This window comes from Catharus ustulatus, chromosome 5 (genome assembly GCF_009819885.2).
Source record: "Catharus ustulatus isolate bCatUst1 chromosome 5, bCatUst1.pri.v2, whole genome shotgun sequence".
NCBI lineage: Eukaryota > Metazoa > Chordata > Aves > Passeriformes > Turdidae > Catharus > Catharus ustulatus.
The window spans coordinates 47,440,526-47,451,854 of record NC_046225.1 but is presented as its reverse complement, the minus strand read 5'-3'; the positions used below and the strand labels follow the sequence as shown (position 1 = coordinate 47,451,854).

The 11,329-nt window shown below is 47.6% G+C and overlaps 1 protein-coding gene across 9 annotated transcripts in view; it reads left to right on the top strand.

Moving 5' to 3' along the window:
• The first annotated feature begins 910 nt into the window (after positions 1-910).
• EXOC1 (exocyst complex component 1) overlaps positions 911-11,329 on the top strand; it is a 33,092-nt gene continuing 22,673 nt past the window's right edge. For 2 of the 9 annotated variants that reach the window (XM_033060068.1, XM_033060065.1), the window contains exons 1-8: positions 912-1,172; positions 2,910-3,043; positions 3,891-4,021; positions 7,241-7,400; positions 8,260-8,280; positions 9,038-9,225; positions 9,842-10,069; positions 10,307-10,439. In XM_033060068.1, coding sequence (XP_032915959.1) covers positions 2,920-3,043; positions 3,891-4,021; positions 7,241-7,400; positions 8,260-8,280; positions 9,038-9,225; positions 9,842-10,069; positions 10,307-10,439 — 985 coding nt within the window. In that variant the 5' untranslated portion in view covers positions 912-1,172; positions 2,910-2,919. Of the gene's footprint in view, positions 1,173-2,401; positions 2,442-2,909; positions 3,044-3,890; positions 4,022-7,240; positions 7,401-8,259; positions 8,281-9,037; positions 9,226-9,841; positions 10,070-10,306; positions 10,440-11,329 lie in introns of all 9 variants that reach the window. The other 7 variants (XM_033060072.1, XM_033060069.1, XM_033060070.2 and 4 more) reach the window with 4 other exon arrangements.

Below are 11,329 nucleotides of genomic sequence, written 5' to 3'. Positions count from 1 at the left end.
GTGGCCAAGAAGGCCGATGGCACCCTGGCCTGTATCAGCAGTAGTGTGGCCAGCAGGACCCGGGCAGGGATTGTCCCCTGTACTCAGCACTGGGGAGGCCTCACCTCTGGTACTGTGCTCAGTTTGGGCCTCTCACTTTCAAAGGGAAATTGAATCCAGTGAAGGACAGCAAGGCTCTTGAAAGGTTTAGAAAACATGTCCTGTGAGGAACAGCTGAGGGAGCTGGGTTTGCTTACCCTGGAGAGGGCTCAGGAGGGACCTCCTTGCCCTCTCCACTCCCTGGAAGGAGGCTGCAGGGAGGAAGGGTTCGGTCTCTCCTGCTGTGTCTGCAGTGAGAGGACAAGAAGAGATGGCCTAAGGCTCAGACAGGGGAGATTCAGATTAGACATCAGAATTTCCTTTTCACTGTCTGTTGTCAGGCATTGGAATAGGCTGCCTGGGGTGGTGGAGTCACCATCCCTGGAGGCGGGCAAAAGGTGTCTGGATCTGGTATTGGGCAATAAATAAATTAATGATTTAGGGGTTGCAGTGATAGTGCCGGGTGGATGGTTGGACTTGATGATCTTCAAGGTCTCTTCCAACCTTGCTGGTTCCACGTTAGTCCTGATGCTGCGGCCAAATGGAATAACAGCATGCAGTCAGAGTGATTAAAAATCGAGATTGTGCAACACTGTAATGCACTGTATGCATCTGTCAACACCAGCTTTACTTGCATTTCTTTTGCGGACTCATTTGTCCCCTAACAGACCCAACCCCCTTCAGTGCCTCTGCGTGACGTCACTACAGACCGCTGACGTCACTGCCCCGGGCCCGCCGCGCCTCACTCCTCCCCGCCAGGGGGCGCTGCGCGGGCAGCCCGACCCGAGCCGCGCGCCGCCGTCACGTGGGCGGAAGCTGCGGCGGGAGGAGCCGCTTCCCTGCCCGGCCCTGTCCCTGCCCGGCGCTTCCCTGCCCGGCTCTGTCCCTGCCGCGGTGAGAGCGAGGCGGCCCCGACACCCTCCGCCCCTTCCCCCGTCCGGGCGTGGGGGCTGCCGCGGTGCTCCGCGGGCCGGCTCGGCCGTGGCCGTGCCGCCGCGTTCGGGAGCGCGTCGGGGGCCGCTTGTGCGGGACTCGCAGGTGGGAGGAGGTGAAGCGGTGTCAGACGGGCCCTCGGGAGGCCGCCGCTGCTCTAGGTAGCTCTTCCGAGTTTTTCTGTTCAATTACTGATCTTTTGGCTGATTGCCGGGATGCTGTGGCGGGGCTGCGCCCTTGTGTTGCGTTCTGAGCCGGCAGGATGCAGGGGCAGCGTCTTTTCCTGTTCGCACCCTAGGAGAGGCCAAGCAGTGCTGAGCTGCCTTACCCTCTGTACCCCTCCGGCGCCTGTTTCCTGCGCAGGCCGCGCCTCTGATGTGATGTGATGTGATGTGATGTGATGTGATGTGGTGTCTCTGGCAAATTTCACGTAGCCTTTGTCTGCAGCACTACAGGGGAAAACGCAGCAATGTCTAAAGGGATTTATCTGAGTTTAGTGTGGTCTCTGCTTTCTTGAAGCTCTTTTTTTTTCTGAGGAAGGAGCTTTATTTCCAGCTCCTTAGGCTAAATTCTGTGTTCCTTTGAGACAGCAGGATTCAAGTGTGAAAAACTTAAATTTTGTTCTTTCTCCTAGCACACTGTGAAGGTTTTGATGGCTGTGACTAAAGGGACCGAGTTTGCAACTCAGAAGTTTAACTTAATGTGAGAGCTGGTCTTGGATCTTGGTTTTATCATGTTATGCTTTTTGGGAAAGGTGTAGTCTGCCTAACGTGGCCAACTTGTGTTACTACTGAATTGCAAGAGCTAGCAATGTGTACCAGTTTGATCGTGACTTAGATCAGAAAATAAATTCCTAAATAAGGAAGGAAAGAGGCATCTGAAACTGAAATGCAGCAGATCATTGGTATTTTGTGTGCTCATCTTGTGCGTCTGTTGAAAAGTAACAGGAATGGCAACCTGGTACAATTTGGGAAACAGAAGGTGGGCCCAGCATTTGATGAAGAGAAGGAAAATTATTTGCAGCTATGGAATGGGAGATTGCCATAGGGTGTCACATAAACAGAGCCCTGAGCACTGTGCACTTGACAATGCTGTTTCCACTTCAGCATGGTGGCTCTTGTTTTCACAAAGTTCTTGAGTTACTAATCTTCAAAATTACTGTAGTGCCCAAGAGTTTATCAGAGAAAGCAACTCGGGCATCTTCATGAGAACAAACCAGCCTGAAATTTAACTCTGTGTATTCTCAGTGTCAAGCAGTGTAGCATGTCTTGTGTACTAATCATGCTTTTAATGCACTGTAGAATTTTAAGGCACAGATAATACTGAAACTGCTGTATTTAAATAAAACCACTGGAATGTGATGTCTAATGTGTTTCTCTGTTTGGTCTAGATAAAATCTCTGTGTAGTGTGAGGAACTGTTCTGAATCAAGTGAGTATTGCTAATTCCTTAATTTTCTGGAGCTTGGTGGGGTTTTTGGTTATGTTTGTTGTTTTTTGTGCTTTCTTATGTGATTGAATTCTGCAAGCTTGAGCATTGAACGGTCTTTTTTCTTGATTCCAGTTTCAACTTTTTTATGTTAATGCCTTGTAATTCCCTCTACTACAAATAGGCTTTTTGTACTCCATTAAATTTAAGTTGAAGGCTCATGCAGGTGTTAATAAATAACAGTTTTCTAATTATAATAAGTGAGTAAGCTTTTTTTTTAATTTTATTTTTTTCCTAAAGTGGTCTGGTCTTCTACCCAAGTCATGCCTGTCTAGATTCCAAGTCATTAAATTACATGTAAAATTGAAATTTAAAATCCTGTAATTACTGTAAGTACATAACTGGTTCTTTTTTTGTGTGTGTGTCTGTTAAATGTGCTCGAGTTTATTTTTACCTCTCAAAATCTTTCAGCTGAGAGAAAATGACTGCAATCAAGCATGCTTTGCAGAGGGATATTTTCACTCCCAATGATGAACGTTTATTGAGCATTGTGAATGTGTGCAAAGCAGGAAAAAAGAAGAGGAACTGCTTTTTGTGTGCCACAGGTACATTGGAATACCACACTGTATTTCTTGTCTTCAACTTTGTTTTTTACTTGATTGCATTTGTTTTAGCTTTATGTACAATCTTTGTCCTTGACTTGTGTAAAACAGGTGCTTTCCATTCGTAGTGTAGAAGATTAGTTATAGCTTGTACTTTCATTATCACTTCTACTAAAAAAAGAAACAAAGGCCACTACTTTTATTCACAGACCTCATAGTAATTTGAAAGGAAAGAATTAAAAAAATATCTTTTGGGACTGGTGGGCTTTTGAAGCAAGCTTTAGGTAGTGCTTGAAACACTACTTAAAACAGGGTTTGGTGATCATCTAATCTGATAAGCCTAAATAAAATGCTTTAAAGAATATTGGTTAGAGTCCAAGGAAAGGCAGAGCAACTGAATTGAGTTCTAATGTTTCTTTAACTGTATGTTTATTACATTATATCTGTTAAAAAAATGGGTGCTTTGAGTTGATCTGTCAATAAATTAGCTTGCTAGAATATTTTTTGATTGAAAAATGTCTGAAAATGTTTTTAGTTTGACTGTACTCTCCAGTTATGTCTGTGCTTTGTCAGTTGCATGGTCATGGTCCAAGATCTGCTGTATCAAAGAAATAACTGTAAATTGGGGTCATTACCTCACAAACTCTATAGAGGTATATGCCTGTTTGGTTGAGACTTAAGCTGAGCTGTGGTTATTGTGGATGAAAATGTTTCAAAAGGTCTCTTTTAATCAAATAAATATTACAAAATCTCCCCCACAGAGAATTTGTTTGAGAAGTTGAAGTACAGCAGAAACAGATGTGAAAGTAGTATGTGTGTTTTGAAGTTGCTCTCTTACTTCATTTAATAGTGACAACAGAGCGACCAGTCCAAGTAAATGTGGTAAAAGTGAAAAAATCTGACAAGGGAGATTTTTACAAAAGGCAGACTGCATGGGCACTTCGAGACCTTGCTGTTGTTGATGCCAAAGATGCTGTTAAAGTAAGTGTCACTATTTTGTTTGGTCCTCTGTTCACAACATCGTCCAACATTCCAAGTTAGACTTAACTTCCTTGATACTGTCTGCTTTAATAATTGGATTGATAACAGGTTAATTAAGAAGCTACATTCCTGTGCTGCCTATGCCTGCATTTTCTTTCAACCTTTGCAAGAATATAACCCTGGTAAATTGAGTAAGAGTAGTCTAGATATGCTTGAATAGCAATAGTCTCAATATCTGCTGTTAGTTGTAGTGGTCTCTCAGTGACTGTAGAGAGCATCTGCTAAGGACCAGCAGTACTTATTTAAGTCTTATATAAATTTTTTCACCCAAGCTTAATTTCCAAAGAAAATTTCCAAGAAAATTTAAGATTGTTCTACTACTGACAGTCATAAATTTGTCAAAATGTCTAAAATGTGTTTTTTTGCTGGGACACTTAAAATGTTCTTAATGAGCAATATATACATTAATTTCATGAATACAAGCCGCACCGTTTTGACCAAAATTATGCTCCCACACCGGAAATGCGGCTTATACTCAGGAGCGGCCAATATGTGAATGATTTTCTGACATTTTGAACCCCGGGAGTGCAAACCGAGTCAGTGTAAACTGCAAAGTCGAGCATCCTGCCAGTAAAACCCTGCATTTACGCGGTTGTTACAAATTGGTTACTCTGTTGCGCGGCGGGTGGAGCTGCTCCGTGCAGGCAACACAGGGGATGGGGAAGGCGGGGCAACTCTCTCCTGCTTGGCCCCGCGGCTCGGGGGAAGCAGGGGCAGCTCTCTCCTGCTTGACCCCGCGGCTGGTGGGAGGCAGGGGCTCTCTCCTGCTTGGCCCCGTGCCTCAGGGGAGGCAGGGGCTTTCTCCTGCTTGGCCCCGCGGCTCGGGGGAAGCAGGGGGCTCCGTGCTGCTGGCCCCGCGGCCCAGGGGGAAGGCGGGGGGCTCCATGCTGCTGACCCCGCGGCTCGGGGGGCTCCCGTCCCCACGTGCCGCCACCGCAGGAGCAGGCAGGCTCCATCCTCGCCTCCCACCGCCGCCGTGGGTGCTGGCGGGCTCTGTGCACCCCCTGCCGTCACGGGGCAGCGCCGGGCCGGGGCAAGCGAGCCCAGCGGTGACGGCGGCCGGCCCCCAGCGGCCCCGCCGAGCGCCAGCGCCGAGCTGGGCCACCCAGCCCTGTTGGCAACCCCAAGCCCTCATGGCCCAAGCCAAGCCAGTAAACCCCGCCCTGCCGCGGTTCTGTTACTATTTAGCAACTTTGTTGCATGCGGGTCCTTGCTGCGAACGACAGAGCGGCTTATACTCAGGTGTGGCTTATTTATGGACTAAGAACGAAATGTTTACCAACACCCGGAGATGCGGCTTATACTCAGTGCGCCTTGTATTCGTGAAATTACTGTAAGCTTGACGGTGAACTGGAAGCATATAGTCCTGATATGGTGGACTTTTCCGCAGAACAGCAGGAGCAACCTATTTTTGATCACTTAAATTCATTTGTTGTCATAAAGTTTGTTGAAAATCTTACACATCTCTGTATTGTTATTATTGTCTTACTTGCCTTGACACAGTACTGCTGTCATAGCATGGATTCTGATGTTTCACTATCACTATTAGCACCTTTATTAAGGTCATGAGGGCCCTAAACTTGCTGTATGAGCTTAAGGTTGGCATCTGTGTAATTTAATTTTTATCCTGTCATCTCAATAATTACAGTAATTTCATGACCTTAAGGCGCACCGGACTATAAGGCGCACCCCCCGGGAGCCGGCACATTTCGCAACTTTGTAGATCAGATAAGGCGCACCGAACTATAAGGCGCACCTTTTTTTTTGCCACTAAGATCTGTGCTGCGTGCAACAAAGTAACGAATTAGTAATGGAAACCCGCAATCGTGGAGTTTACTTGCAGGGGCTCAATTTGGAAACATTTTTCACAGATCGGCGTAGGCTTTCAAAGGCAGCCCCAGCCGCCCTCCCCGTGCAGTGGGCCCTGGCACCCTCGCCTGCCCCCGGTGCCAGCTGGCGCACCTCGGCGCAGCCGCGGGGCCGCCTCCCCCTTGTGGATCCATGCTGCCGCGGTGCTGTTCCCCCTCATGGCTCCGCGAAGCCGCCGTGATGTTCCCTCTCTCGGCTCGGCGCTCCTGCCGTGCCGCCCGTCCCTCGCTCGACTCGGTGGCGCCGCTGCCCTGCCGCCCATCCCTCGCTCGGCTCGGCGGCACCGCTGCCATGCCGCCCGTCCCTCGCTCGGATCGGCAGCGCGGCCGCCCTGCCGCCTGTCCCTCGCTCGGATCGGCGGCGCCGCTGCCATGCCGCCCGTCCCTCGCTCGGATCGGCTCTGCTGCCGTGACGTTCCGCCTCGCAGCTCCGTTGTGGCACCATGCTGTTCCCCGTCGCGGCTCCGTGGAGTAGCCCTGCCACCCGTCCCTTGCTCGGCTCAGTGGTGCGCCCGCCCTGCCACCCATCCCTCGCTCGGCTCGGCGGCACCACTGCCCTGCCTCTCGTCCCTCGCTCGGCTCAGCAGCCCAGCCGCCCTGCCCTCGCTCGACTTGGTGCACCGCAGCCCCGCTGCCCTCAGCACTGTGGCCCCGTCGGCCCCTATCGGGCTGTGGCCCCGCTGCACCCAGCACTGCAGCCCAGCTGGCCCGTGCTGGCCGCAGCCCTGCTGACCGCGCCTGCCCCTATCAGCTGTGGCGCCGCTGCCTCCAGCACTGCGGCCCCGCTGGGCTGTGCTGGCCGTGGTCCCGCTGGCCGCGCCTGCCTCTATCAGCTGTGGCGCCGCTGCCCCCACCACTGCAGTCCCGTTGGCCCCTATCGGGCTGTGGCCCCTCAGCTCAGGCCGCCGCGCACAACAAAGTAACAAAGTAGTAACGCCTCCCTGGCCACGCTGCTCCCAGTGCCTGGGGCCGCCCAGGGCCACCCCCTGCCTTCCTGCCCGCGCTGCTCCCTGTGCCTGGGGCTGCCCGCGGCTGCCCCACCATGGCTACTCGGTGCTCCCGCGGCGCCGCCCCCCCTCGCGGCTCTCACTTCCGGGGTGGCAAATATCGCAACTTTGTAGATCAGATAAGGCGCACCAGACTATAAGGCGCACTTCCGGGTTTGGGGAAAAATTTTAGTCAAAAGGATGCGCCTTATAGTCGTGAAATTACTGTAAATGTGTGGACAATCTCTGCTTCTTAGAGACTATAATTTGACTTTGGAACCTATAACATATTTCATCTTTTGCAGGAGAGTCCTGAATTTGATTTGCATTTTGACAAAGTGTACAAATGGGTTGCAAGCAGCACAGTGGAAAAGAACACCTTCATTTCATGTATCTGGAAACTCAATCAGAGATACCTTAGAAAGAAAATTGACTTTATTAATGTTAGTTCACAACTGTTGGAAGGTAAATTTCTACAACTGTATTTGAAGTATATAGCTTAGTAATTACTGATGTAAAAGAGATGTACAAAAAAAATACTTGCAATCTTGATGGGTTTTCTTGTTCTTAGTTCTTTTCAACTTTATATTTTCTGAGTCTTCAGATAAGCCAGATGACTATATAACAGATATTCTGTTGGAAAACTGAGAACCAAGACAAAATACTTCATTAACGAAGTGCTAAATATTGATAAACTTACTGTATTTCTAAGACATTCTGTTTCTCGAACAAAATAAAATCTACCTCCAAGAACTGGTAAATGTGTAACAAATCTGCTTTTGTTCTCATTTACATTTCTCCTGAATTGGAAAAATGCTTTAAAAAGCGAGCATCTGTAGCATTCTAGAATGTAATGGGGTTTTATATGAGATTTCTAGTTCATTGACCGTGAGGCATGTGCTAAATTCTGCTGGACTGCAATTTATGTGACTGGTCGCTATGAAGGCTTTGTATCTTGTTTGCTTATCCTGTAGTAAATATTTTTATGGTCACATTATCTTTTAATAGTTAATATTTTATAGTAAAGCTTAGCAAGTAAGAATATATTACATGGAGTCTGTCAGAAGTGGTGAAACTACGGGTAGTAGTAGACTGGCATGTGCAGAAAAATTTGGATTAGCAATGTGAAACAGGAAGGATAACATTTCCGTATTTTGGTGTTGACCAGAATTTGTTTTAAACCAACATCTAACATTTCAAGTTTGTGCAATAATAAAACATTCAAACTTACTGCCACTTAAATGTATACACACTGTTCGTGCTTTGTCTAGCTAACATTCTCTGCTTCCTTTCCTCTGCTTTTCCATACCTTTTAATTCTTCAGAACTTCCTAAAGTTGCAGAAGGTGCGTAACACCTTTTTCCTTTATTTTACCTTTTAAGCAATTTTCTTAAATAATATGCTTTTTGTTTGTTTGTTTGTTTTTTAATGCGTTGGTTAGCTTATCAAGTTGCTAGAGATAAGAGAGTTGTTTCAAATGGCTAAACACTTTCTGGCTGGACTGTGTTAGTACTAATTTGTTAGCCTCTGAGTGGCTTGTAAAATTCATTAAGCACTGCTGTGAGAAATCACAGTTAATGAAACATGGTTTATTTGATTTTCACTTAACTCAGAACTGATTTTCCTGCTGTGAGACTCATCTTGAGCTTCAAGATAACTTTTATTTATTCAGTGGCATATGTCTTGATCAACCTTAGTGTGTTTCCCTTATGTTCTGTCAATCAAAAGAGAGAGTCTAACTTGTACTAATTTTCCACTAACAAATCAAATGAAATACTGTAATATATTCTGATGCCGATTACCAGTGTAAGAGGTGAATAAACTGAGACTAGGTTTTTTCCTTGGAATAAAGGAAGGTGGATATTTGTATTTTACTATGTTATGTAATTTGGAAAACTTTGCTGTTGGGAATCAGTTCTGGAAATTGTAATGAAGTGCGTGGAAGACTGAGACTTGAAAAATGTGTTCATAGGCAGCGGGTGCTTTTGAGGAGAATTGTTTAATGGATTAATATACTTACAGATAATTAAACATAAGCACTCTTAAAATGCTTGTGACTTTCTGGACTCGATAACGTATTTTATTTTCCTTCTCTGCCTAAGAATCTGTTCCAAGCGGAGAGAATCAAAGTGTAGCAGGAGGTGATGAAGAAGCTGTGGATGAATACCAGGAGTTAAATGCAAGAGAGGAGCAGGATATTGAAATAATGATGGAAGGCTGTGAATATGCTATCGCTAATGCTGAAGCCTTTGCAGAGAAGTTGTCAAGAGAGCTGCAAGTGCTAGATGGGGTAAGCATTCCTTCCAATGTACAGTGTGTCAGCATGTTGAACTGTTCTCTTTGATGCTGAAAAGGTAGTTAACCTGACCTGTCACATACTTAAATGTAAATGTTTTTTAGACAAGCCAGCATTCTAGAGGTCACTTGGAAAACTTAGGAGATGCAGGGGGTACAGACTTGAGGGAGCCATCAGTAGCCTCTTCAAACTGTTAAGTGTTTCTTGTGTATTTTGAAAATTGCTTTCATGGCAATGGCTGATCTTGCAACAGAAAATCTGACCTTATCACCTATTTTTTTTCTTTTTTTTTTTTTTTTTTTTTTTTAACTGAAAATGTTCTGGTGTAGTAGGGATTACTGTTTGGCTTTTTGCTTTTCTGCAGACCAATACTTCAGCTCCAAGAACTTGAGCAAAGTTTTGGCTTTATATCTTACCTTTTTGAAACAAGGAAGTGTTATAGATTGAGGAATTTCTGTGTTCAGTAACACTATGGCTTATATTATTTTGTTTTGTTGATTTCATCAAGAGTTTTGGAAAGTATTTGACAGTAATAGAGGGAGAAGGAGATACCAGAATGCTTTTGAGATATAAAAAGGTCTTCTAAAATGTGACTTTATTTTCTGTACAGGCAAATATTCAGTCCATTATGGCCTCAGAGAAACAGGTGAATATCTTGATGAAGTTGTTGGATGAAGCTCTAAAGGAAGTTGACCAAATTGAGCTAAAGCTGAGCAGTTATGAAGAAATGCTTCAGAGTGTAAAGGAGCAAATGGATCAAATTTCAGAAAGCAACCACCTAATTCATCTCAGCAACACAAATAATGTTAAACTGCTGTCAGAGATAGAGTTCTTAGTGGTAAGCATTTTTGTTATGTTTACTATGATTGTTCGTGTTAGGTATAAAATTCTTTAGATTGCTACCCTCTTTAGCATGAGGTTCCTTTAAAATAATGATTTTTCTATTTTTCTATTTCATTGTTGCACTGTTTTCGTGAAGTCATAATGACGACATTGTATTTATCCTTCTTGGTTCACTAGTATAGCAAACTAACTTGCTTTCAGCTTATGGACAATACTATCCATTATTTTGTAGAATCACATGGATCTGGCTAAGGGCCATATAAAGGCCCTTCAGGAGGGAGATCTGACATCTTCTCGAGGCATTGAGGCCTGCACTAATGCAGCAGATGCCCTTCTGCAATGTATGAATGTAGCTCTTCGTCCAGGTAATGTTTTTGTTAGAGTACTGCCTAACGGATAAAATTTATTATGGTAGTGCCTTGCCAACTACAGTAGTTTCACGAATACAAGCCGCACGGAGTATAAGCCGCACTTCCGGTGCGTCGACAATGTTGCTGTCTTTGTCAATAAATAAGCCGCACCCCGAATATTAGCCGCACTTTCGTTCATAGCGAGAATCCGTGCGCAGCTTTCACAAATTGGCCAATTAGTAACAGGATCATGGCATAGCGGGGTTTACTGGCTCGGGGCGGGGCCAGGAAGGCTCGGCCCGCTCATGGTTGCCGACGGGGCCGGCCGGGTGGTGCTGCAGCCGCCGCCGGGCTCGCTGGCCCCCCTCTCCCGTCAGCACCGCCTCACTGCCGCATTTGCTCGTCCTGCCGGCGGGCCAGCCGCCGCCGCCGCTGCCAGGCACGCCGGCTGCCCCGCTGCTGCGTTTACTCGCCCTGCCGGCGGGCCAGCCGCCGCTGCCAGGCACGCCGGCTGCCCTGTGCCATGTTTGCTCGCCCGGCCGGCAGGGCTGCCGCCGCTGCCAGGCTCTGCCGGTGGGGCGGCCGCCGCCAGGCTCGCCAGCTGCCCCCTCCCGTCTGCACCGCCGCCGCGTTTGCTCGCCCTGGCCGGCACTGCAGGCCCCCGCACCGCCGGGCTCCCCCACGCTGCTGGCCCCGATTCTGCTGGGCTTCCCCCGCTGCCAGGCAGCCCCACCCGCCGGCCTTCCTGCTTCTGCCATGCTCCCCTGCACTGCTAGCCCCAGTTCTCCCAGGCTCCCCCACCCTGCTGACCCGGGCTCTGCCGCCCCCCCTGCCCCGCCCTGCTGGCCCAGGCTCTGCCGCCCGCCCCCCACACTGCTGGCCCCGCCTCCGCCAGGCTTTCCCAC